Consider the following 27,638-nt stretch of genomic DNA (forward strand, 5'->3'; position numbering starts at 1 on the left):
AAATGGATGGATGGATGCATGTTTTATTGCTTGATGGACAGATTTCAATGCAAAGCTGTCATGCATAGCATGAGCTGAGTGAGGATTTGTCAGGGCACTGCGCCTTTAAGAGCTCACAGCTCTGGAACTTTGGAGGGCACTGGAGTGCGGAGTTGTACTTTGGCTTGCTGGAGGAAGTGGCGGCTCTCGGTCGGCGCGTTAAAAGTTAAAGACAGCGAGGAGGAGGAGGAGGAGAGGAAGGAGGAGGCAAAAACAGAAACTACAAGTGAAGTGAGCGTGAAGCGCAGTGAGTGTGGTTTGGCACTCGGCAAAGCAGCGTGTGTTTGACTTGAGCCACGTCCTTATTATTACAGCTCACTGAGTCAAACTCAGAGATTGTTCTCAGCGACGACTCACTTTACAACTTAGTTTGTTTGCTGAATGGGTTCTCTTATAAAGTTGACATTCTGTCGTGAGAATATGGACGAAGAGCTTTAAAACATACAAACAAACAAAAAACCCAGTGAGGTTTGTTAGTGTGTTGTGAGGGAACTCGGTGGAATGAGGCGAATCGGTTCACCGCCGCTTGACTCGGGGACGGTTCTGTGGCTCGTCTCTCTGCGCTTTGCGTTTTGAGTGCGCGTTTTCGCCACGTTTTGGGATGTTGGTTCGGTTCAGGTCTCCGGGGTCAGTCGGAGTCAGCTTGTTTTTCTGGGCTTTAGTGCTCAGTGCTGGTTTGTGCTCCGAGCTGAAAGTGAGGGTTCGACTCACTGATGGCCGGATCACTGAGGAGCTGCTGGAGGCGGACAGTGAGAGAGACTCCATCACACTGGAGTACAGGCAGGCTGACGGCACTCTCATCACTTTCCTGGCAGATTTTAAACAGGTGAGATTAGGATTACACTCTCTCTCTCTCTCTCTCTCTCACTCACACACACACACACACACACACACACACACTGCTCACTTCTATCATAGCTTGTTGTATTGAAATATGCCATGCTCTCAGGTAACTAGACCTGCATCACTTCCTCTATATCACGTGACCTGAGAATGCCTGGGAAAGATTGTAACTGAGCAAAATTATATAATACTGTTCAAAACTTTTTTTTTGAGTGAGAGGAAAAATGTACATGAAGTACTGTGCAAAAAGTCTTAGGCACGTGCAAAGAAATGCTGTAGAGCAAAGATGCCTTCAAAAATAATGAAATGAAATGTTTTTCCATTGAAAAAAAATACTATAAAGAGCAGTAAATGGTAATAAATGAATTATTTTAAAAAAAAATAAATGAAGTAGTCTCAGGTAGATTTAGTGCAGATTTATAAGGAAATTAGCTGTAAGTTTTATTGAGCATCTTGCAGAACTTGCCACGGTTCTTCTGGAGACTTTGACTGTCGCACTTATTTTTACATCAAAATACAGCAGCCTTCATTGTGTGTTTTTTGGACTTAAAAGTGTTTTCTTACCACCTAATATGTTGTTTTCTTTACTGACATACAAACGTTTTGATTTTGAGCTGGAAAACGTATGTTTGGAAATCTAAAATGGTTTTTGTCCTGACTCGATAATGTAGAAGTCATGAAATACAAATCTATAACAATAGAATAATAAAAGTTTGTACTCAAAAAATAGACTTTTGCACAGTACTGTGTATATGAATTAAGGAAAGTCAAAAGCACAATCTATTTAAGTCACAGAATAGTCATACAAGGACTCCACAGCCTAATTTTGATGTCTTGATCAGTAGACCTTAGCTGAGGTAATTATACCACAATTATACCACATATTTGCCTTGACTTGCTCTTACTATTAAGGGTGGTAGGGTTCACCCAGAAGGACACACTGTACAATGCTTTAGGGAGCTAGAAGAAGCCTCTATTTCTTAACAGTGGAGACATTTCAGAATGGCTGGGGCAACTGAAAACTGTCAGTGATGTAAACCTTGATTTATTTTATTAAGGCTGCACAGTCACCTCAGTTCGATCCTGAGCTTGGGTTACTGGCTATGGATGTTCTTCCCAAGTCCGTGGGGGTTTCCTCTGGGTTGTGTTTTCTTCCCACCTCGTGGAAACATGCCATTTGGTGAATTGGTTATGCTAAACTGTCCCTAGGTGTGAATGTGTGCATGTGCCTTGTACATGTGCATGTGCTTTGCGATGGACTGACGCCTCATTCAGGGTGTGTCCCCACCTCCAGATCCACCATGATCACGATCAAGTGGTTACTGAAGATGGATGGATGTATGAATGAATGATTGATTAAATGACTGAAGTAAATTAGCCTAAGGATTCCTAGACCAGGAAAATAAAACTAGTCATATACCCTGCATCCCAGTTATCCACCATGACAGCAAGTCTGGTTATCTGACATCCCACCTTCTGTTACTTTTTCCACTATGCGGCCAATATAGGATGTGTGTTTATGAAAGAAGCGGTGAATTGAATTACTTTTGGGAAGTCACAGACACCATTACATGGATTAAGTCATATCTGAACTTGTGGCAATAAGATATCCATGTTTCCAGCTTCACCCAAGGCTAGTGCTCACCAGACCTACCTCCTTCCTGCCGACTTTAGTTTCAACCCGCCTCTGCAGTGCCAGATTGGGTAACCTCTGCAAAACCCTCTGTTTTCTGAGGTGTGTTGGACCTTGTGCTGGACCAGAGTGTAATGTTATGGTTGGTGAGAACTGCTCTATCACTTGTCCATTTACAAACTTTCCTTTGGGAAAAAAAAAAAAAAGATGTCCGTGTGAAATTATTTTGTGATCTGTATTCAATAACCATTATAGATGCTGAGGGTACTTTTCATAAATGTGATGAATTTATGAACTTTAACCCTCATTTAAAAGTTTAGCACAGTTTATCTCCTGCAGTCGGAATGCTGTCAGAGTCTTTTTCTTCTTACTCAGCCTCTTTCTTTTTCCACTTTTCTTTTTTATCAGTTCCGCACAGAGAGCCGTCTCCTTTTCCCTCACATGTGTTTCTCATCTATGTCATCTGCAAGGATTTATGGAAACTTGAATTAACTCTGACTTGCAGCTGCCTTCTTGGATTTACTGTGTACTGGTTAGTGAGTAATTTTAAGGCAATGCCAAAAGATAGACTTTCATACAGTCAGACAATGCTGCGTGTCAAGTAGCTGTGTAGACACCAGGTCTCCAGGCACAGCTGGGGCTGCCGAATGAACTTTCATGCACTTTCATTTGAGTAAATCCAAATTTTCACTTGCTGTTATACCAAAATGACATTTACCTGATCAGTCCTTATCTGGGAGAACAAGTTGTTTTTTTTTCTCTGTTATTGCAACTATGCCAGTTAAAGCTGAGCATTGAAAGTGTTTGCCAAAATTACTTTACTGTAGAACTTTGCCTAGTTGAATTAAGTTGTAAAGTTGTGTGTGTATATAAAGGCTTATTCATTAACTACAGAATAACCATTGTACGCTTGGCATGATCAGTTTTGTCAAACACAAATATATTTCAAGGATGAACTTAAGAAGACTGGGAACCATTGAACTTTGCAATGTACAGGAATTGTGATTTGTCTTCTTGGCAGATACGTTTGGCTGAGAATCAAACAGGACACAGATAAATGCAACAAACTGGAATCCTGTGTATATTTATTAGGTCCTTGAACTTTTGTTCCATATAGGAGGGGTTTAGAAATTCAGGCATTTTTTCTGGTGCTAAACAGAAGGGCTTGGAAGAGATTAAATAAGGTCTTATGGCTGTGCAGTATTTCGCTTAATTGTTGTCTTAATATTACTTTCTGCAATATACATCACAATAATTTAACTGTTATTACTGGGTGTGTAATCCTGAGGAGGGTTTTGTGAGTGTCATACATTACTTCTTATAATATAATGCTTCTAAAAGTGATGAGGTATAAAGTATGTTTTAATGGAATTCATTTCACTATCAATATAAGCACAACATATGTAAGGAATAAAACATGATGGACTGTATTTTTATAGATATTGTTTCCACTCGGAAGTTGATTATTTTCTTATAACAGTGCAGCCTGAAATGTTTATTCCAATGATTCACCAATAATGACAATTTATCATCTATTAATGAACCAAACATCATGCATTTTTAACCTACTATAATGTACTAAATAAACTGTAATAGCGATAACCATATAATACTGCTTTTTATGCATTTATAGTTACATTTAATGTTATGGAAAGTTTGTGAGATAAGATAGTTCCTGTTATCACTTATGTTACTGGAGCTCGTTCCCTCACTAGCGCCCCACCCCGAAGCTGATAAGACAAAAAAATTCAGCTTGTGATGTCACCAAGAAAGTGCAAAGTCTTTCATCTTGAAGACTCTCCAATGGCAGAAAACTTACTAACCTTAACAAAGCACGGGCACCTGAGACACCTTCCATAAAACGTTCGTTTATTTAACATAAAACCTTGCGATATTAATGATTAGACGTTTTCTTTTGTTAAATACCAATACATTTTTAACACTCTAGTGTTAGAGTATGTGATGTGTTCACCATAGAAGTCCCTGTGAATGAATTGTTACTATAGAAACAATTAGCAATGAGAGAGAAAATCAGTCAGTACCTTCTGACCAATCATTACTCGTATAAATGATCTCAACACTTCTTAACATTGCTTTATGATTTTATATGTACGCAGAATATATTAGCGAGGTGTTCTAGTACATCTATTCTATGGGGTGATGACAATAAATAAACGTAATGTGGCTTAAGCCTCTTTTACACTATGCGATTCCAGCAATCTTTTTGATTATTACTTGTCAGACTGTACGAGATGATCCCAATAAGGTTTCTGTACCAGACTGTGCGATAATGTGTTCTTCATGTCGGATAATATGATAAAGATAGTAACCAAGTTCTACAGTTCTGGTACAGTACAGTACAGTTCTTAGCAACTCTGCACATGTTTGTAGCTCTTCACCTGGAAAGCATAAAAATAGGTTCACCTTTTCATAATAGTAAATATACTCTAGGAACAGAGCGATTGTGTGCTAACTAGTTAGGTACACAGTTGGAAGCTGTAATTAATACTCTTTCTTTCCATATCCTGTCCCTTTCTCAAGTCCCAGATCACATTATGCGTTCCAAGACCACGGATCTCAACTCCCGACCAAAGATTGTACTTTATGAAGTGCAAATTGTGTCTGCAACAGCAAAATCAGGCCAAATATTGTACAGTGTAAAGTCGGCTTTGGCTATAATCTCAGTGAGGTGAAAGAAAAGCGAGATAAAATAGGCTTAATATTAATATTAAGCACTAAAATCATAATGATCATTTCAGCCCTTATTGCACAACCCTAGTCTCCACCAGCCTGCACTGCTCCTGGATAATTGGGGTCCATCAAAACAATGAAGAGGTGTCTGGGGAAACAGGGCAGGAATGTCACAGAGTCACAAGAATGTGCTATAAAGATGTGAGTGTGAATGCTCACACTGGCATTGTCTTAAATCACTCTTTTAACTAGTTCTAGCTATATCATGGTTCTAGATTCCCTCCCTCTCTGTCCTTAGGCTGTTTAATATCTAGGCTGTCTTCAAAAGAAAGAGGTAGTTATGGAAAAAGCCCACACAGTAAGCGCTGATGAATGTGAATTGATTCATTTCACCTCACACCCACTGCTGAATGTAGTAGTTGGCCCTTTGTGCATCTCCACATTGGGGTATCCTTGAACTACTTGGCAGTAACCCATCCCTTCGTCTTCTTTTACTGAAGCTACAAACTCTATCTCGCAGTAACCTTGGCCATGGTGCTGGAAACTCACACATCATCTATACGAATGTAATAGATGTTTTTTTTTGTTTGTTTGTTTTTTTTCATTCAGTGTTTTACAACGTATTGCTGTTTTCCTGCTTTCCATTTCCACTCCTGAGACCTTGTAAGCCCAATAATCAATTAAGGCATTAACAAATGACTAACGTTTTCATTTATTCGTTTCGTAGTGCTTCTATCCACCCAGGCAGAACCCAGTGCAAATTTACAACTGTCAGGGGGCCGATACAGATAGTGCCCCAAGCAACAACTTTTAGAAGCATGTGTTAAGATGAGTTAAGATGGTAGTAGCTAAACACCAGCATTGGGTCAAGTGTTAGTACTCCGTAGTGCTATAAAACACTCTTCATAAAGCTGTCAAATTATGAAGGGTATAATCTCAATCTTACCTCCAGCAGAGCACTACTATGCAGCATGGTAAGTGACTACATAGGTGGTCAATAAAATCAGTGCATTATCTTGTAACTAGCAAATGACTCATCCAGTACCAAGGAAATGCATGTCGTTGCACTTTCCTCAGACTGTTTGGCACGACTTGGCCATATAGTTTCATTGCTGACTGTATAGTAAGGGTTTTATCTCTGTATGCTCATGTGCTAACATATCTATATGGGCTGCCTGCCATTATCCCACTCTTGCTTGGGAACAGGAAATGCAGGAAGTGGAGTAACAGTCGCATTCATTAGAGTAAACCCCCACACAAACATGTTTATTGCCTGAGCAGTTTGTAATCTCAGTCTGGATGGTGAAGTCTCCCAGGCTGTGGTGTCACTTGCAGGAACATGCCGTGGGTGTTTTGTTCCTGTGTCACTCTTTCCTGGCAGGGAGGGATGTGTCTTAGGTACCTTCCACTTAGGCAATATGAATGTAACTTCGTTCTGCTGAGTCACTCTATTGTCAGTTCCAGAAATCGAATGTGACTGTGACTTCATGTGAAGTTGTGGTGAATGGGAGTAATGTAACGGAATAGATATTGCAACATTTCTAGTAAACCCTTTTGTGGCCTTAGGTCGTTTATGTAAAATAGGCATTATTGGCACTTCCTCACCGGTTACTCTGTTTGCCTCGACTAAATCTTTTAATCTGGCTCAATTGTGTTTGACAATGCACAAACGATATAATTGGGCCAGAAACAAAACATTTGCTGAGGTACAGTATGTGTGGCTAGAAACAATAATGTATTGTTGTCAAACATTTTGCAAGTTTGGATAGAAATCATGGAACTCAACCAAACATGGAGATGGCGTTAAATAATAAGCTTCGATGTTCTTGGGATGGACAAATCACTTGCCTGGGAGATGCAGATTAAGTATCCGGGCTATTAGTTTTTCATTCACAGTTGCCCAGTGGACAAATGTTGATATAACAATCACCAGCAATTTTTTTTTCTTCTTTACTTCATTCGTCCAACAACCTGAGAGAGAAAATACTCTACTTTCTATTGGCTTTTGCAAAAGAACACATTTTATTTGATGTTTGTTTAAATGTCTGAGATGGGTTGGCACCCTGTCCAGTGTGTCATCCCGCCTTGTGCCTGGACTTCTCTGGGATAGACTCCAAGCTCCCCTGCAATCCTGTGTAAGATAAGCTGTAGGGAAAATGGATGGATGGATGGTTGAAGTGTAACACACTTCACATGGTTTATATGTACAGTATATATTTCTCTCTGGTGCAAAACCACAAGGCACTAGCTGTTGGTAGGAGCTATTCTTACTAGGCGTATTAATTTGCTTGAACAGACATTTAAACAATAAAACGTGGTATGTGGAAACAGTGACACAATTCAGCAAAATAAAGCAAAAAAAAAAAAAAAACTTTACATAGCTAGTGCTAAGACAGCATACAGTTGTCTTAAAATGAAGACCAGACTCATAACATCTTTGTTACATCACAGCACATAGCTGAAATGTTAATTAAAGACATTCTTGCTTTTTGTCGAGGACTCAAACAGGATATTCCAGGTACTGACTTATTTTCTATAGTTCCACATTGTTGCACTTAATTCAGCTTGTCATACCTTTCAGGTAAATTTCTTTTTTGTGCATGCATAACACGCGAGTCTCCTGACGGTACTGTGGTATTAATATAATTACATCCAGCAATATTTTTTATTCAGTTTTCATTCCCGAGTGACATGAATTTCATTTTCAGCCAAGAATTTTCATTTCACTGTATCACTGGTTCAATCGCATTCACATAGCAGTCTGACCGCAGACTCGCATGACCTCAGGAAATATTGGACCAGTCGGTTTACTTTCCCTGAGCTTGATTGCTATGCTCACAGCTGCCTAAACAAATCGAGTAGGTTTGATTCACACAGAAAGATCTCCACATTCTTCTAACTCGTTTGGTGAATTATTTTCCCATCCATTGTGTCAACTGAAGGCACTTTCCCCCGAGGACACTTCAGCGGCTCCGTTCACAATACGCTGATATCTTTATTCAGGTTAGAGCCAAGCCTTGTTGGCCTTTTGAGCGCTGCAGATAATGAAAGAGTCCTGATCCCAGAGAGAGGCATACGCAGCTAAGCGCACCAACTTCTCATGACCCAGTACTCTGAAACACATTCCACCAGTGACAGTGATTGAGTGTGTTGTGTTTAGGTTAGAGCTGTCATTCATGATACCGTGTTGTCACTCCTGAGCAGAGATTGTTGTAACCAAATCCTTTAATGTGCTGGTGGTCAGATGTACACTCCTGGGCAAAATGGTGTTAACAACAAGCCATTGGTCGGAAAATTAGCAAGAATAAAAAAAAATAAAAATAAAATGCTTGTTTACTTTTCCTGCAGTGAACTGTTTGTGGGGGAAAAGCTAGAAAAAGGGAAATTCACTTATATAGTTTTCTTATATGCAAAGGTGAAATCATAATCATGATTAAAATGTTAGATGTAAAATTCAAACTAACATGACTGGGTGTACAAAATTAAATTAAATTAAAATGAATAAAAAGCTGTCCAAGTTTACCCACAATGCTTCCACATTTAAAGTAATCAAAGTGAAAAGCTATCCCATACTAAGTTACTTTATCTGTTTGTTTAATTCTTGCTAATTTCCCAACTGATGATTTGTTGTCAAGACCATTAAAAGTTTAATATTTAGCCCTTTTGGGCTTGGCCTATTTTTTTTTTTAACCCAGGACTGTATATGAAACCCTGATCACCACACATTCTGCTACATTGCTCAACCACAAAAAGTGTTTTGCAAACACCAGCTTTTTGCCCAATGGTTTTATATTTGGTACTGCATTTCTACAAAGTGCCTTGGTAGAAATGAAAATGCTTCAGCAGGAAGACTGCGGTGTTCCTGAAGTTTAAAGACCTCATATGTATACCTCCTCCACTCTCTCTAGCATCACCCCCTCTTTCTCTTGTGCAACACTTTGGCATGATACACAATGTTGAAATATTGATCCGAGTGCACGGATATTATGAAACCTGTTTCATGAACTTGATTTATTATTGAGTGTGTGTGCAAAAACTATAGGAGAGTTTTCCTCCAGACAGGGGATGGGGGAGTTAATTAAGCGTACTACACCATGCCGTGCCAATTAGGTCCCGCTAGGTCACGCGTGTTTGCGGCTGTTTGCAGGCGGAAAGGCTTCACTAAAGCAGAACGGTTGATGTTCCGTTGAGCACAAACAGGCAGTTGGCTGAAAGCAAACACTGTTCTGTTAGCCACACAAGTAGAGGCCAAAGATCACATGGCACAAAGCGGATGCTACTGGAGTGTCCTTTTCTAATATCCCTTGTTAAACGTCAACTCGTTGAAGTGCTTCTATTGATACTTCCTCTTGTCATTTCTGCTTTTAGTGAAATGTTTTCAAAGCTCAGTCCTTCGAAGCTTGCGCATTGCTCAATGTTTTTTCACACCCGAGTCAGCTTTAACAATTACCGCCAAGTTGTAACGGGTAAAATACGGACTGAGAAACTCCAATTTGGTGTTGTTTAAGAAACCCCCAAATCTGTGTACCGCTTTGCTTTCATTTGTGTTTTGATGTTAAGCGGGATTATGCTTTAACGTGTTTCCTCCAAGCCGAGTGGTCCAGGTGTGAGGGCCTTGACATTCTTGGTGTAATTAGCCTCAACTTGAGCATTTCTCGCCAGCTTGACTTCCTCCCCCTTTACGTGCTATTGTGAGGAATCACTAGTCTTTTACAAGGAAGAGCTTAAAGGCCACCTTGCACCTGTGCCTTTTCACCGGGCCGCTTAGTCTGCCAGTGCAAATACCTCCGCTGCAGCCGAATGACTCATAATCCCCTGTGCTCCTGCGAGAGAAATGTCACACAATGCTATTTTTCCTAATTTCTCTTCGCAAGCATTAAACCACCCTAACCTTAAACATCTTAATCTCTACAGCTTTCTGCTTGCCTTGCAGTTTGTTTGCTTTTTTCTTTGGTGCCGTGCCACAGTTAAGTCTCAGACCTCTCTTGCTGTATGTATGCTTTCAAATGGCTCAACCTTTTTAACAGTCATGCAGAAAAGGAAGGCTTTGCTAGACTAACTAAATCTTAAGACAAAAGTCAAAAACCTGGTAGAACCCGATTGTGATTTTATTTTTCAACCAACAAACAGTTCAGCCTTGTAGCTCACTGGTTGAAGGTTTGATTAAGTAGGCGGTTCTGGGATGTCAGGTGAGCGGGCCTCATCAAACAGGTCTGCACTGTGAGGGGACTGGAAAACAGGAAGTGCGTGCAGCAAGTTCTCCTGGCATATCACAGAGAAAACTGCATTATATGTGATAAGGGGTGGCCGTGTGTCTACTGAGAGAGGTGTTCACACTTTTAAAACACTAGTACTTCACAGAACGAGTGGAAAGTCAGTTCCAGTGTGACCTGAAGGTGATCTGGGTTCAGTGCTTCTCTGTAATAATGTTTGCCTACATCTACTTGTGTGCGAGAGAAACCTCTGGCTATTTTAAGCAGCTCGTTTTTCCTCCATGTTCAAAGAGAACGTTTAACAAAGGCACTTAATATAACTTCCCAGTCTATTGTGTCGCGGGTTTTGTCATTTAATACAAGTACAAAGTCCTCAAACAACATTTTATATAACTATTTCCTAGTAAACAAGCTTCTTAATTCCATTGGACTCTAAAGCTGGGGGAAAAATTAAAACCCTGAAACGAGACTTTTGAAATGCAATAAAGAAATCTTCAAAGTGCATCTGTGTTTCTTTAATTAAACTACTGAGGGGTATACTGAATAACATGTGAAATGTGGGAAATGTCATGTCACAGTTCTGCAGTTGTGTAGTAGATTCCAGAACCAGTGCAATCCTTCAGACTGTATGTAATAAGAGTTAAAAAAAAATCTAATAAAATGAACAGCAGTCATCTGAAAGTAGTCTGTTCGGCTGTAGAATACAAGAAAGTACTTGTTGAGACCAAAATGCTAAGATCTTTGTGACATTAGGCTCTATTGATTCACTAATGACCAACAATTGGTCATTTACAACGCATTAGAAAGGACTCAAAACATCTAATATGTTATTGTTTCTAGAACGGCTAATTCATTGGAACGTGAATGGCAGACATGTCACATAATCTAAAGCTAATGCATCCAACCATTTTCTATATGTTTTCTATACATATTGTCACTACATGATGCGGAAATACTAGTTCATGCATTCGTCACCTCTAGATTAGATTACTGTAATGCCTTACTGTCTGGATGTTCCAGTAGGAATATAAATAAGCTCCAGTTAGTCCAGAATGCAGCTGCTAGAGTCCTAACTAGAACTAGAAGGTACGACCATATCACACCGATATTATCAATACTGCATTGGCTCCCAGTAAAATCTCGCATTAACTATAAAATACTTTTATTAACCTATAAAGCACTAAATGGTCTCGCGCCACAATATCTAAGCGACCTTTTGGTTTTATATAATCCGCCACGCCTACTTAGATCAAAAGATGCAGGCTATTTGACGGTACCTCGAATAGTGAAGGCTACAGCAGGGGGAAGAGCTTTCTCTTATAGAGCCCCACAGTTATGGAACAGTCTTCCTATTAGTGTTCGGGACTCAGACACAGTCTCAGTGTTTAAGTCTAGGCTTAAAACGTATTTGTTTACTCAAGCCTACCCTGACTAGATTCTGTTCTACTACTTCGCAGTCATAATAATCTTTTTTCTCCCTCTCTCCTTTCGCCGAGCCCCACATGAATTTATGGAGATACTAGAGATCCAGATCCTTTCTGCCTCTGGATGGAGCTCAAATCTTCTCTAATTCCAGACTGCTGGGACTACGGCTGCTCCTAAGGCCATACAGACTTCATATAAATCCATAATGAACTTTTTCACACTATCTGTTGTTACCCAGATGAGGATGGGTTCCCTTCTGAGTCGGGTTCCTCTCAAGGTTTCTTCCTCTTAAAACATCTTAGGGAGTTTTTCCTTGCCACCGTCGCCACTCAGTGGCTTGCTCAGTTGGGATAAATTTGCACCTTTAATATCTGTATACCATGTTGATATTTCTGTAAAGCTGCTTTGAGACAATGTCTATTGTAAAAAGCGCTATACAAATAAAATAAATAAATAAATAAATAAATAAATATGGTAGGGGGTTTAGGGACAGGGTGCCAACCCATCGCAGGGTGAAATTGCACACTGTGGACTTTTTGGAAATGCTAATCAGACGACAACACGTGTCTTTGAACTGGGAGAGGAAACCCTCTTCCTGAAGCACAGGGAGAACATACAAACCACACACACAGCGCAGAGGCGGGAATCGAAGCCCAAATGCTGAAAGTGCGAGGCAAACGTGCTAACCACTAAGCCACTGTCCATCCTTGGTTGTTTGTTTTTTAGTTTTTTTTTTGGTCTTATTAACTTAAAAAGAGGGAAAACACAGAGCTGGTGAGGGATAACGTGATCGAACTTGTCTCACAAACATTACACAACTTTTTAATGTAACTATAAATGATCAGAATGTATGATGGCATTCATCAGTGAATTAAAAATTGTAATCGATGGTAAATTTATATCAGTCCGTATAGGATTTCGTAGAGTTTTATTGTAGTTGTTATGGCCACAGTTGTTGCAGAAGTTGTTTTTTTTTTTTTTGTGCTTTTCTTGCTGAAAACTTTCGCAGTGTTTGTTCGACTTTTTAGCTGTACTTATGTGCGACGCTCATGAATCGAAGAGGGCTTTGGCTGAATGCGCTTTGTGATGACATCAAATGATGCCACTTGGCCCAAATCTGCAGAAAATCTGTGATCATTTTTAAAAATCGCAAGCTCCTCCAAAATTTGAAGTTTGCTTTGATTTTGCATTCATTTCTGCAATCGCAAAATTGCTAAATCCTGGAGGGACTAATATTATATGGTACACTAAGAATGAAACTGTGGATGTGAGAACTGTGGTGCTCATACTGGGCATCCTTTCAGCGCACGAAGAGTAAAGATTTACAATCTCACTATTACCCATTCATCCAGAAGAGGTTGGGTTCTGTAATGAGTCTGGTTTCTCTCAAAGTTTCTTCCTGGTGTCACCTCAGGGAGTTTTCTTTTTATTACCACTGTAACCTTTGCTTGTAAACTGAACTCTTAAAAAAAGATCTAAATCTGCATCCGGATTTCCGTAAAGCTGCCTTGTGACAGCGTCTATTGTTAAAAGCACTATACAAATAAAATTGAATGGAATTCAAATGAATGGATGCATTATACCATTTCGCTGTTGATTTATTTTCCTATAGCAACACCTCCTGTTGGGTTTTATTCCTCCGTTGCGTACACCACAATCCGGTTTTCAACAAGACTTTGTCCACTTTGTGCACAGTTGCTCATGATCTGATTTGGCTGTGCACACTTCCTTGTACACCTGCTTACATTCAGTGGATTCCAATGGGAACATTTGAACTCTGTGACAAAATAAACTTTGCGGCAGATCGGAAACGTTCACAGTAAACATAGTTTGTGGACACCTGACCGTTGAACATAGCTGTGCTCGTTGAACATCCCATTCCAGATTTAGTCTGCCTTTTGCTGTTATAACAACCTACACTCTTCTGGGAAGGACTTCCACAAGATTTGTACTTCAGTCAGCGACAAGAATATTAGTGAGGTTGTTCAGGTTAGGGGGTCTGTGCAGACCCCACGAGTTCTTCCACTCCAGCTCCAAATCACGTTTTCATCGAGCTCACATTGTCATGCTGGGACATGTTTGGGCCACTTAGTTCCAACGAAGGGAACAACTGGACATCCTGTAGAATTGTGTGCTTCCAACTTTGTGGAAACCGTTTGGGCAAGATCTACATATGGGTGTGACGGTCAGGTGTCCACATACTTTTGGCCATACAGTGTATTCGATCTTCTTGTCCAAAATGTTCTTGGAAACGGTATCAGACTCTAGTACCAGCCTCATGAGACTTGTGGTAGGCTGGTGCAAGTTTACATTGTCAAGCAGCAGGCCATGGTGTTAAAGCCAAAATGGTAAAAGTGTTCTTGCTAGTACAGCTAGCATAGTCTCGCTAATTGCTTGCTTAATGGTCATGTTGGTGACCCGGGATGCTCATATGAGCTGATTTTCAGCACCAGATGTAGTGGGTAAATATGGCTCAGTATGTGTTGGCTCATTAAAGTGATGGGAATGAGAAGAGGCTGTGCTCGCTGAAGGCTGCTGTGGCTTTGCAGGTGTGTGTGTGTGGAATGGGTATAGAGTGGGCTGCTGTGCGCTGGACCTATAAAGAAGCGCCAATTCAAACAGAAGTAGGAGAAACATTCACTGCCAACACGAGACGTAGCAGCATATGTGCGACAGTTCTTACTCCAGTAGTCTTATCAGAATGAGTCACTTCTTTGGATATGTTGTTAGGTTTGGTTCCTTGTCTTCTGTGTATCAGCTTTTTGAAATGTATAGAATTTTTTTGCGACGTTGATGTTATAGGTGTTATGTTACTGGTATTAAGTTTTAAAGTATTAATTGACGTTTATATTGTTCAGAATAGCCCACCGTTGTACTTGGCTTTGCACTACTCTTCTGTCTCTTTGTACTTGTTCCACAATCGATCCACAGTTTTATTTCAGGTTGAGGGATTGTGTGAGCATTTGGAGCTGTGGTGAGACACGCCAAGCTCTGCTGGTAGCTGGCACCCGACTGGCAGTTAGACAGATGCTGGCGTATTTCAAACGAACACTGCCTAGGCGCTAGCAGAGGAACAGGCCCCTGAAGTAAAACTTGCTTTCGGAGATGACACCCAAGCAGTGAATTCTGTGAAAATAAACCTGCTGTGCGTTATGGTTTGTGTTTAGTCTCGTGACCAGCCCCGCTGTGTTTGTTCGAGATGATGTTTAACAAAGGTGGAGCTGAGGGTGTCCATTGCAGAAGTATTTACTACTGTGTGTGTGTGTGTGTGTGTGTGTGTGTGTGTGTGTGTGTGTGTGTTTGTGTGTGTGAGAATCTCTTTGTGTGTTTGTGTGTGTCTGTTTGCGAGTGTGAGTCTGTGTGTGTATGTTTGTATATATGTGAATCTGTCTTTGTGTCTGTTTGCAATTGAGTCTCTTTGTGTCTCAGTATGTGAGTCTGTGTGTGTGTGTGTGTGTGTGAGAGAGGGAGAGAGTGTCTGTAGGTGTACCTGTATGTGAGTATTTGTGTGTGTGTGTATATGTGAATCTGTGTGTATGTAAGTCTCTTTGCATCTCTCTGTCTGTGTATGAGTGTGTATGTGAATCTGTGTGTGTGTGTGTGTGTGTGTGTGTGTGTGTGTGTGTGTGTGTATGTCTGTGTTTGAATCTGTCTTTGTGTGCGAGTGTGGAGAAAGAGAGATGGACAGAGAGGGAAAGGGAGGGAGGAGCTGAGAGAATGAGATATGGGGTGAGATATGGGGTGGTTAATATGAGGACCAGCAGGCTGTAGTGTTTATTCACCGGCTTTGACAGGGGACAGAAACTGGAGTCCACAGTGGAAACACGAACAAGACGTACAGTTTAAGATAAAAAAAATCTGTCAGCCAGTGACGATACTGAATAACAACAATGATGAAGACTCTGATATGAGTGTAGTGTAATAGAAGGCTAGACTGATGTGATGTCAGCATTCACACACAGAGCAGAGTAATAACGGGTCTGTTTTCTTCATTTGCATTTATGCCCACTGTCAGGGTAATTAGTGCCTTTCTCATTCCCTTCTTTGTGACTGGGAGGTCTTATTTCTTCTCTTGTGTTCCATTGATTGTTCTGTCATCTGAGACATGCGTCTCCATGAGTCGTGTCTCGTAATGCCACGGTCTCTTTACGGGTCAGTTCTTTCCTCCACCAACTTGAAGAATCTGGACGTTTTGATCAGCGCTCAAATGAAATGGCAGAAAAAGCTGAGGGTTTCTTGGCTGCCTGTGTGTCTGGACTGGAGGGAGATATCTGCTAACTGCATGCAGAGGTGTTTTGTTATTGTGCTGACATTGAAACGTTCTCTGCGGGAAGTTGGAGATGATTAAGTTCCAGAGCAAACAAACGTCAGCTGGTCTCTGTTAGTTTTGATTGTGCAGGAAGAACAAGGCCCTTGAAGCCACTCTTCTTCTGCTGGCCTTATGCTCTGAGACGTGTGTGTGTATGTGTGTATGTGTGTATGTGTGTGTGTGTGTGTGGGACAGACAAGACAGTTGATGAATGAATAGACAGGTCTATGCTCTCACTCTTGTTTGTGGTTTCCCATCATTCCCTCACATGGAACTCTTTATAGATACAGGATCCCTGCCAGGGTTCCGGTCGTGTTGCCAGTGGTAACCCTGTAATGTTCTGAAATATACAGCGCTTCTCCGCTGCTCCGGCTCAGATCTCTATAAATCTGTAATCCACACTAACTATAAATCTGTAATTCACGCTCTGAATCTAACTGCAGTCTCTTTGCTTAAAGGCAAGTTTAAAGGCAAGCCAGTGAAGGCAAACCTCACACTTTACCAAGAAGATTTAGTCAGTCAAAAGCCAGACACATTCACCATTTATATACCATATACTGTGTGTGTAAAGTGTATATATAATGAGGATTTGCTCTTTGGGTCCTTATCATGCTGGATGGTGAAGTTTTTCTTCATTTTCACCTGCCTAACAGTGGACTGCAGGTTTTGTGCCAAAATATATTTGGAGCTCTATATGATTCCCTCTATCCTGACTAGAGCCCCAGCCGAAGAGAAGCAGCTCCATAGCATGATGCTGCCACCACCATGCTTCACAAGGCAAGCGGTCTTGTTTTTGCACGAAACATATGTTTTAGAATTGTGCCTAGAAATTTCTACCTTGGTCTTATGAGACCATAACACGTGGTTTGGAGTGATTTAGATGGGCTTGGATGGGGTTTAATTTTTCATGAGAAAGGGCAGTAAAGGAATGGCTTCAGAAGAAGAAGACCATAGTTTTGGAATGGCCCAGTCAGAGCCTAGACTTAAACCCTATTCAAAACCTGTGGAATGACTCACAATGGTATCCCCTCACAATTTGGTAGATCTGGAGCATTTCTGCAAGGAAGAGTAGAATAAAATTGCCAAATCAAGATGTGCTTCACTGGTAGACTCTTCCTCAAAAAGACAGAGTGTTGTATTAGAAGCAAAAGGTGCTTTAACAAGATTTTTATTTAAGGGCTGTACACACTTGTGTAACCAGAATATTGTAAGTTTTGTTTTTCTTTTTTTCTGCCCTAACTGTTTCTATTTGTTTTCCACTTGTTGATTGCTATTTCACATTAAAGGTGGGGGGGAAAAAAGAAGATCTGACGATTTAATTTTGGTTTCATTTTTTTTTTACTTCACAAAAGCCTGCAATATTAGCAGGGGTGTGTAGAGTTTTTATATCCACTGTAGGCATTAGTCATATGTCTGTAAAAATAATGCGGTATAACACAAGTTATCATTTGTTCATCTGTGTATAATGACGTTATGTGGTATGACTGGATAATATATTTGTAACGGTCTGGGAAAACCCATCTGATGTCACTGCAGTGACATAAATTGGGGTTTTGACTGCCAGTAATTATATTTATGCTTTCTTAAAGTAGATATTTCAAAGTATATTTTACCAAAGTGGCATGGGAATGTTATTATTTAGGTTGAGTTCTAACCCTGTCATGGATTTCACAGTGGTAAAAGCACTCTGCCTAAAGTTGTCTAAAATCTTGCTAGCCATGTGTACACACATTTTGAGCTGCCAGATTTTGAACTGTATGCTATAGTGTAATCAATTTGGTGCAAGTCTGTAAACGTCCACAGAGCTCCTGCGTGGTCAGATCATCAAAACATAGAGCGCTTACCCACTCTGTACGAATGACAGTGGACAAAGTTTTAAAATGTTTAACATGTGGAACAAGACTGCCTGAATCGAGCAGATTTATTTCCCCAATGATGTTCGCGTGAACTGAGATTTCAGTGAAGAGACGAAGATGTATTTAAATGTCATGTTATTAAATTATCAGCATCATCCGTCCACGTCAGTTTCGGTGATCAAAATGATAACTCATTTCTGATTTTAAACTTAGATTACGTTAGAAGTGTAGAGGTAGGCGGGGGTGTCTTTCTGTGGAATCTTCATGGAATTTTTAAATGCAGCTTGTACTTCCCTTTTCAGTTCAGGGAAATCTGTAGAACTACACTATATAGCCAAATCTTGGTGGACACCTGACCTTCACAACCATATGTGGTCCTCCTCAAACTGTTGCCACAACGTTGGAATCAAACAATTGTCTAGAATGTCTGTAACATTACAGTTTCCCTTCATTGGAACTAAGGGGCCCAAAAATGTTCCAGCATGACTGTGCCACTCATAAAGATGTGGTTGGAGTGGAAGAACTTGAATGTCCCACACAGAGCCCTGACCTCAGCTCAACTGAACACCTTTGACTGAATGACTGCACCCCAGGCCTCCTCGCACAACATCAGTGTCTGACCTCACTAATGCTCTTGTGCCTCAATGCCACAAAATCCTTACAGCCACGCTCCAAAATCCAGTGGAAAGCCTTCCCAGAAGAGTGGAGGTTATTACAAATAAGAGCAAAGCTGGAATGAGATGTTCAACAAGCACATGTGGGTGTGATGGTCAGGTGTCCACAAACCTTTGGCCCAATTGTGTGTGTGTGTGTGTGTGTGTGTGTGTGTGTGTGTGTGTGTGTGTGTGTGTGTGTGTGTGTGTGTGTGTGTGTGTGTAGTGAAGGGTTTTCCAAGCCACAACATGCATATGCAAAATTGTTTCTCTCTATGTTGTTAAGGATGTGAAGATCTTCCGGGCATTGATTCTGGGAGAGTTGGAGAGAGGGCAGAGCCAGTACCAGGCACTGTGCTTCATCACACGCCTCAGCCACAATGAGATCATCTCCAGCGAGTCCATGGCCAGACTCCGGCAGGTCAGTGTCCTCCTCCAGATCCACACAGAGAGTGAGCTTGGATTAGTGCCTCAGAGAATCAGGGGTTTAAATAGACTAATATTGATATCTCAGTAGACTGAGAGAATAGTGTGGAGATAAATCAACATAAATAAATATCCACCCACCCAGCAGCATTTCTTCATTTCATAAATTAGCCATTGACTGGAATGAAAAAGTTCAATAACAATTTGTGTTACCTAAGTTTTCTTGGTCATGAAGACAATGAAATGAGAAGCAAGGCTACAGATGAAATTCTACCACTAAAATCTGCATGTCACAATGACCGCAGGATGTGCAGCTCCATAAATCGGCTCACTCAGCTGCAGAAATTTTGGCACCCTTCATAAAAATAAGCAATCGTGGAGGGAAAATGCACAGTGCTATATTTTGTGCTTAAACATACGAGTAGATATAGTCTTCTTTTAACACAGTACTTTTTTTTTCCAGAGAAAGGTTTTCTTAAGTAGTGTTTCACAAAACATTTGTTTCAAAATTACTGGCACCATCCAGGGGTATGAGTGAGTGCACTTTTTTTTTTTTAATGAACCCACCACCAGAAACACTGAAAAGCAATACAAAAACCCCAAAGGTAGAAATGCCAGCAAAGGCAAAATCTCATAAATAAATGCTGTAAGTACATCGAACAACGTGGCCTTTGTTTGTCCCATGAAATTTGTATCTGAGTACCCACAAGAGAATAAAAATCTCCCACTCATACAACTTCTTTTTGCTGTATCTCGCAGGACATCTGTCGTAAATAGTGCACTACCTATTCGCATCTGTATTTCTGTTCAGGAGAGGATTTGTTAGTTATGGGAGTTATGAGTAAAGAAATATTATAGTAATGGAATAATGTACTAAGGGAATAGTTTTCCAATAGTGATTACAGGATTCTTTTTTAAATTACATTTTATTTTTGTTTGTCTGTGTTCCTTTTAGTTGAAATACTAGAAAAAGCTAGAAATTCAATTTAAATCCTGTAATGTAATGTAATTTGATGCTAGAGTCAACACATGGCCTAATAAAATAAATCTGGTGGTGTACTTTTTTTTTTTTTTTTTTTTCGATGGCCAGGCTTAATACGGGGGAGAGCAAAGCTTAAACTAAAGAACCCGTCTCCAAAAAAAAGTTGGTGGGAGCAGATATAATGATCGACATTGACAGCATGATGCATGCTAATGCTAGTGCTAATGCATGGAGCATGCTAGTGTAGCTCTATAGTATAGCAGCTCCCTGGGTGTATGTGTGCTGTTATATTATGTGGGGATTGTGTAGGCCAGTGGTTCTCAAACTTTTTGACAGCCATGGACCCCTAGCACATTCTGACTGATCTTCGCGGACCCACGATGTAATATGTGCACTCACCGAGCACTTTATTAGGAACACTATACTAATACTGGGTAGGGCCTGCCTTTGCTCTCAGAACAGCATTGATTCTCCATGGCATGGATTCCACAAGATTTTGGAAACATTCTGGTTCCTGTAGATTTTTCAGGTGCACTTTCATGCTGAGAATCTCCTGTTCTACCACATGCCAATGGTGTTTTATTGGCTTCAGATCTGGTGACTGGGAAGGTCACTGAAGAACATTTGAACTTGTCAAGTTCCTGAAACCAGTTGGAGACAACGTTTGCTTTGTGACATGGTGTATTATCATGCTGGAAGTAGCCATTAGAAGATGGGTAAATTGTGGCCATGAAGGGATGCACATGGTCAGAAATAATAGTCAAATAGGCTGTGGACTGTTGACACAAGTCAGTTTGGGTCCATGGATTCATGCTGTTGGCACCACATTCTGACCCTACCATCTGTGTACCTCAACAGAAATTGAGATTTATGAGACCAGGCTACATTTTTTTCCAGTCTTCAACTGTCCAGTTTTGGTGAGTCTGTGCCCACTGCAGTCTCAGCTTTCTGTTCTTGGCTGACAGAAGTGGAACCTGACATGGTCTTCTGCTGTTGTACTCCCTGAGATAAAAATCATTTTTCATTCTGCTGGTGAACATTATCCGAAGCTGCTGGCTCGTATCTGCATGATTTTATGCATTGCACTGCTGCCACACGATTGGCTGATTTAGATAATTGTGTGAATGAGTAGGTGTACAGTAAAGTGCTCAGTGAGTGTGTGTGTGTGTGTGTGTGTGTGTGTGTGTGTGTGTGTGTGCGTGTATGAATATGTTCTCAGCAAAAAAAGAGAAATGTCCTCTCACATTCAACTGCTTTTATTTCCAGCTAATTTTTTTAACATGTGTAAATATTTGTATTAACATAAACATTCAACAACTGAAACATAAACTGAACAAGTTTCACAGACATTTAACAAACAGTAATGGAATAATGAGTCCCTGAACAAAGTGGGGGTCAATATCAAAAGTAACAGTCCTCCTTCAATTCTATGTTTTTTATTTATTAGGGCCTGAATAACAATTGTGTGGTCCTTGTGTACCAACTTCTTTAAACAAACAAATATCCTCGGGTGACAACAAAAAACACGAGATTTCAATGTGCGGTAAACCAATATTCAGAATCCAGGTGGGGGAACAAGTATGTTCTATAATTACACATTGACATATACATTTCTTTATACCCATCAATGTTAAACTTAAAATGAAAGTTTTTGCCAGCCAGGTGAACAGTAAACTGTTTTAAATGCATTTTATTGCCAACATTACACTTAATCTGAATTTTCATTTATTTATAACTTATAAATTTATTTAACTTGAACTAATAACAACACCGTGAACATGGGTTGAGGGTTCTCCAGAATGAGCACACTAAGCTACGTTCGTGAGAAAGTTGTGAATGTGAATGACTAAGCTTAAAGGTTCATTTAAAAACCAATGATTCTGCAGCTTTTCTGAAATGTAATGGGCCTTGAAATGTCAAATATATTTTGAAATATTTAATAAATATATACCACTTATTTCAAATATTTTTACTTTAGAAACAATCCCATGGGCCTGCTGTAATTATGCCATAGTCCCCTGGTTGAGAAACACTGTATAAACATAGGCTGTATGTAGGTGGGGATTGGGTGTGTGTGTGGATTTTATGTATTTTATGTGTGGATGGCTGTTACACGATGCAAAGCGCAGACTATAATGATGGGTCTTAGATTCATAACTTAAAATGTGTAGCCAAAATGAAGGATTTGTGTTAGTTTGAGCTTGCAAGTTTAGTAACTGAATTCAAATTGGACTGTGTGCAGAAAAACCCACACACCATAAGGACGGCGGAGGAGAAGAGGCCGACGGAGACGCTCAGCATGAACGTGGCGGTTAACGTGACGCTGGCATGGCAGCTGAGCACCCTCATCTACAACACATGCAGTTTGGCGCACGACGGCGTGTACACGCGTGAGGCCGACATGCGCCACTGGCTGGACACGGGCATGTGCTTCTAATTACAGCCTGCCAAAAACACACACTTTGAGTCCTAAACTGCTGCCATTTTCCTCTTAAAGGCTCTGGCCAAGTCATTTTCATTCTTTAGTGTCAGCACAACTGCAAATAGCAAATGTACATGTACAGTGAAATAGCCTACTTTATTTCCAGTGCACACAGATGTGGAGTGTTTCTTGACTTGAAATGCTAGTGTTTGAAACCAGGGCTCTTTTGAGAAATCATTCTAACAGGAACCAGCTCTGAGAAAGTGTAGAAGAATGTATTGTTTGACCTTTAACCTCCATGGTACAGATAACACAGCTGATTTTTTTATTTTTTATTTCCTCACACACTTACCTTAATGTGAATTATATACATTTCTATTTTTTGAATCCATACTCATTTAAAGAGCATTTTACAGTTCAGCTTTCAATAAGTATGATTTTATATTATAGTGTTCTATTGTATATTAGAGCTCGTTGAATTTTGATCTGTTTCTTATCGTTATAGTTGCTGACCAATGATGGACACTAAGCTAATAATTAATGTGTTGGTTTAAATAACTGAGTCCATGACATCTGTAGTATGTGCAAAATTATCATGAGCAATCATTTGACACATTTCTCTATACGGATTATGGGGAAAAACCTGTTTGGGGCAGTTGTTGAGGCATGAATAAACATTTAACATGCAGCATTATATGACGCAACACAGAACTCCAACGATTAAGCATATCTTAGGAGGAGACGTGTACGAGAGAATTTCATACCAAAGCTGTTCAACTGTAATTTTATTCATAAACTATTGGCGCCCTACGCGGGTAGCTCTCAAAAGTATTGGCGCCCGATCCAAATTTTGCCACGGCAAGCGCCACTCTCATTTTCTTCAGGAAATGTACCGGTCTAGTTTTATTCTGAATTTCAACAATGTAGTAGGAGAGTAAGACATTTCAGGTGCTTACATGTTCTTGGAGGTTTTGTAGTCTCCATGCATGATCAGGTATTCTTCCATCTTATGAGGACATTTTCATTAACTCGTAGGAATTCAGGATGGGTGAGTAAAGAGGGTGGGTGTTCTACATGGATGTCTTATTTTTATTTATTTATTTTTTATAGTAGTGTGATGTCAGCTTATATACTGTATAAATGCGCCACTTCACAATAAATTATACAATAATTGATTCATTCATCTTCAGTAACTGCTTTATCCTGGGCAGGGTCACTGAGGATCTGGAGCTTGTCCCGGGAACACTGGGTGTGAGGTGGCAACAGGCACCATAGCAGGGCACCTTTCACACACATTAACACACTCATTCACGTTAGCATAGCCAGTTCACCTACAGGCATTTTTTTTGCAGTTGGGAGAAAGCCTGGGAACCTAGAGGAAACCCATGTGAACACGAATAGAGCCTGTGACACCCCATACAGACAGTAACCTGAGCTCAGGACCGAACCAGCCAACGCTACGTGCTGTACCAGAGTGCCTGAATAACTTTAATTTAAATATCTGGCTTAAAAAATGAGAAGCTGAGCAGAATCTTGTACTAAAACATCAACATTTAGTCAAAGGATGTGATGGTAAAGGAAACAACGAATACATCATAAAGCATAAGCACAAATTCTTACCCGAGGTTTGGAGCAAATACTTGAGGACATTTCTACAATACACAATGTGTTTCATGTTTTACAATTTAGCTAACAAACTGTAGTAAAATAAACAAAAAAAATAAACTGAGTTTGATAATAATTTTCTTTATTGCCTACAAAGAAGATTAAGTTGTTGTTGATTTGAAGTAATTTAAAGAAACGTCATCCATTCAGTACCATTTCATTTGTAATTATTAAAAATGTAAAAAAATAAAAATACATCACCACACCAACGATATCTCAGAAAAGTATCATGATCTCAGTATTATATCGATAGATCACCCAGCCCTACACAACCTTGAAAGGACAAATTATAGTTTTACTTCCAAATGCTTTTGAATACAGAAGGTATAAAGGCTCTTTACAGAAATATATTTTGTGTAAACATTTATTTACTGATTTCTTGGCAGCAACTGCCCTTAGATTTCGATTAGTACTACATTTTGAATAAGCATCTGTTCTTTTGTCAGTGCAGTGAAATGTGTCAACTATTGTTTGTAGTAATCTCACATCTGCTACAGTATCCCTTTAAGTACACATTGTTCTAATGGTCTGTGCTAAAAACAACATTCTTGTTTGCAGGTATCGAGGGCTCCGTGTTTGAGACCCTACCGCAGGCTGTGGAGGTTCCTGGGCTGCAGAGCTGTCGCTTAGTGAAGGATCTTTGGCAGTCTTGCTCCTGCAGCTACAGCGTGAGGCTCGAGTGGTACCCGTGCCTGCTCAAGTACTGCCGCAACAAAGACTCTTTAGGCCACAGCGCCCCATACAAGTGCGGCATCAAGAGCTGCAGCAAAGGCTACGACTTCACGTACTACACACCTCATAAACAACTCTGTCTGTGGGAGGAGGAGGCCTAGCGATGTGTGCTCAGCTTCACTCGGCAGATCTCTTTTTGCGATCACTTTTTTGTTTGAGCCCTGAGCCATTTGAACTTGACTATCCATGCCTGAGAGTATGCATGGCATAATCTCACACAGAGTCGAGTGCCTGGGGCTCAAGATAAAATGAGGCAAGGCTTTGTGTGTGAGAGTTCTCATGGGTTTCCATGCAGCAGGCCACAGCGATGATTTCAGACGACGACTTTTTTTTTTTTTTTTTTTTTTTTATAAAGAAATATTTTCACTATTATTAGTGGACGTGGAATGAGTGTCTACAGAACCTGCAGATCCACTTCCTGTAGACCAAGCAACTGTGAATCAGTCGATAGTCTAACAAGCTATAATCTGTTGATTACCTAAAACTTGTTCAGTCAGGTTTCCAAGCTGTTTTCTGTTCACCACGTGCTCCAATTTATTGTTTGCTATGGGAAATTATTGAAAAAGCACATGACTAATGCACATGTTCGGAAAGAAACATTTCTCTTGCTTTTATTATTATTTTTTTCTTTTTTAAAAAAGTATTTTGTTGCCCTGAGGTATCATGATTAGTTTGAGGCTGTTATGGAGAACTGTGATGAGTTTTCTGCTGCTATTTCAGAGCAGTATGAAAAACTGTCTTACTGCCATGTTGTAACAGTTTGTTTCAGTCTGATTAAAGTTAACTTATTTAAAGGAAAAATCCACCCTGAACAACTTAACCTATTAATCTTTATAATTAACATGCAATCTTCTGAGTTTAATTTCTTCAGCTTAAAATTCCTTCCTCGAAAGGTTAGTCTGTTTTCACCATGTTCAACGGCTTCCTGCATTAACCACAATGCCGTTTGACTACGCTGATAGTGGCGCGAGTGGGATTTAGTCCTTGCTGGATCTCTACGTAAGGACAGCGATGCTTTAGTCCTTTTTAGTACGTCGAGCTGTCTCGCGTCCTCATCTGTAAACTTGGCTCAAACAGATCATCCAAATCATCCACTTTCACACTAATACCATCGTCATCTCGTAAATCACGAAGTATCCAAGCTGTGTTATTGCCGTAACTCGACACGAGTGTGTCGTATAGCTGCATTGTATTTTGGGCCTTTTGAGTCCAACGTTTGCTGTCTTCGCTATTGCTAGGTTGAATTTCTCATTAATATGCCATCACTGGAAAACGGTGAGTGAGAAAATACGCTCGTGCTCTTTTGTTTTTCTTTTGTCCCACTGTGAGGTCATAGCAGCAGACACCTGCTAATTTATCACTGAAATATAAAAAATAAACAATACTAATAAATTAGCACCAGAGTCATTTAACCCATCACGGAAATTTAAATATAAACATATTTCAGGGTGGACTTTTCCTTTACCACCACAATCACGGTTTCATATCTTATTGGCTTCTGTGATAAGGAACCACAAGTCACCAGTATTTTTATTTTCCTTTCTACACACATTTGGTTATCTACCGCATTTTTGCCCCCTAATTATGCATTTAGTAACTATTTTTTCAATGTAGAAGAAAAAAAAAAAAGTAATTTCCTCCATTGTTTGAAATACCAGAGCCCAATATTACTCAGTGCCATTTGAATTCAACACCGCCACCTCCTGGTCACAATTTAAAACCTGCCAAGTCTTCAACGGGACACATCAGTTCATCTCCAAGTTACCATGTGTTCTTGCCTAAAAGGTTTTAATCAAGCCAGGACATGTTTGACCTTTATCGAGCAGGGCCAAAAAAAATGCCATTGTCAAGCAAGGGAACTTTACCTAACAAGGAGTTAGTGCTTTTTTTTATTGCAACTGAACTTGTCTATTGTGATTTGTTGATTGTTTACTAAAACATACTGATTCAGCTAATATAATTTGTCACAAACAAATAAGGCAGTGATGAATGTTCAATGCCAAATTATACCTGCCCAAACTGAATTTTGGGCTTTTCAAGTGCCTTGATGCATCAGTGTTTACTGATTATTTTATAGGTAGATGTAATAGAGTTGTGTAAAAAAATAAAATAATATTTTTCTACGAAAATGTTAAATGGCTATGAAGTAATAATTTGAAATAAAATCTATGTTCCAGAAAGCCTTCAAAGTTGTCTTTTGTTGAATGCAAATTATGACAAATAGGAACTTTTAATAAATAATAAGTTCACAAGTTCACAACGATCCAAGACACAACTGGGAGAAAAATAGTGATCCTCTACTTCATGTTCCCTACAAATGGCAAAGTATTCTTGACCTGTTATGGTGCATTGTTTGTACACTAATCTGCTTGAACTTTTAGATGACTTGCTCTATGTTCTAAACAACAGATTTCAAAATATGTGATGACTTCATGGTGGCAGAGATCCAGGGTCTCCGGGTTTGGTGTTACTTGGGTTAATGTCTGTGTGGAGTTTCTCGGCATGTTTTATCTACATCTGTGCGAGTTTCCTCCGGGGTCTCTGTTTTCCTCCCACTTCTCAAAAACGTGAGGAGGTGGACTCACTAATCTAATTGCCTGTAGTGTGTGTGTGCCCTGCGATAAACAGGTGGCTCATTATTTACAGGAAATGCTTCACATCCACCATGACCAGGATAAAGTGGTTACTGAAAATGAGTGAATAGTTGGTATATTGCTGTGGAATAAGAGCAGGAATGGATTAGTAAATC

At 40.0% G+C, this 27,638-nt stretch overlaps 1 protein-coding gene across 2 annotated transcripts; it reads left to right on the forward strand.

Annotated features, from left to right (window-relative positions):
- Nucleotides 1–27,069, forward strand: oafa (OAF homolog a (Drosophila)). Of its 2 annotated transcripts, none has more exons than XM_053646870.1 (4): nucleotides 1–865; nucleotides 18,949–19,083; nucleotides 22,313–22,460; nucleotides 24,716–27,069. In XM_053646870.1, the coding sequence occupies exons 1-4, from the start codon at nucleotides 641–643 to the stop codon at nucleotides 24,988–24,990; spliced, it is 783 nt and encodes a 260-aa protein (XP_053502845.1). In that variant the 5' UTR covers nucleotides 1–640; the 3' UTR covers nucleotides 24,991–27,069. The 2 variants fall into 2 exon arrangements, with proteins under 2 accessions (XP_053502845.1, XP_053502844.1); XM_053646869.1 differs by having other exon boundaries at nucleotides 5–865; nucleotides 22,313–22,493.
- The last annotated feature ends 569 nt before the right edge of the window (nucleotides 27,070–27,638 follow it).

The sequence above is a fragment of the Ictalurus furcatus genome, chromosome 17, assembly GCF_023375685.1.
Source record: "Ictalurus furcatus strain D&B chromosome 17, Billie_1.0, whole genome shotgun sequence".
NCBI lineage: Eukaryota > Metazoa > Chordata > Actinopteri > Siluriformes > Ictaluridae > Ictalurus > Ictalurus furcatus.

Excerpts from the sequence above, each read along its gene's own strand:
- oafa (XM_053646869.1), top strand. The coding sequence starts at position 641 with ATGTTGGTTCGGTTCAGGTCTCCGGGGTCAGTCGGAGTCAGCTTGTTT. Across the intron at positions 866-18,948 it reads TCCTGGCAGATTTTAAACAG|GATGTGAAGATCTTCCGGGC; the intron begins GTGAGATTAGGA and ends TATGTTGTTAAG. Across the intron at positions 22,494-24,715 it reads GCGCCACTGGCTGGACACGG|GTATCGAGGGCTCCGTGTTT; the intron begins GCATGTGCTTCT and ends TCTTGTTTGCAG.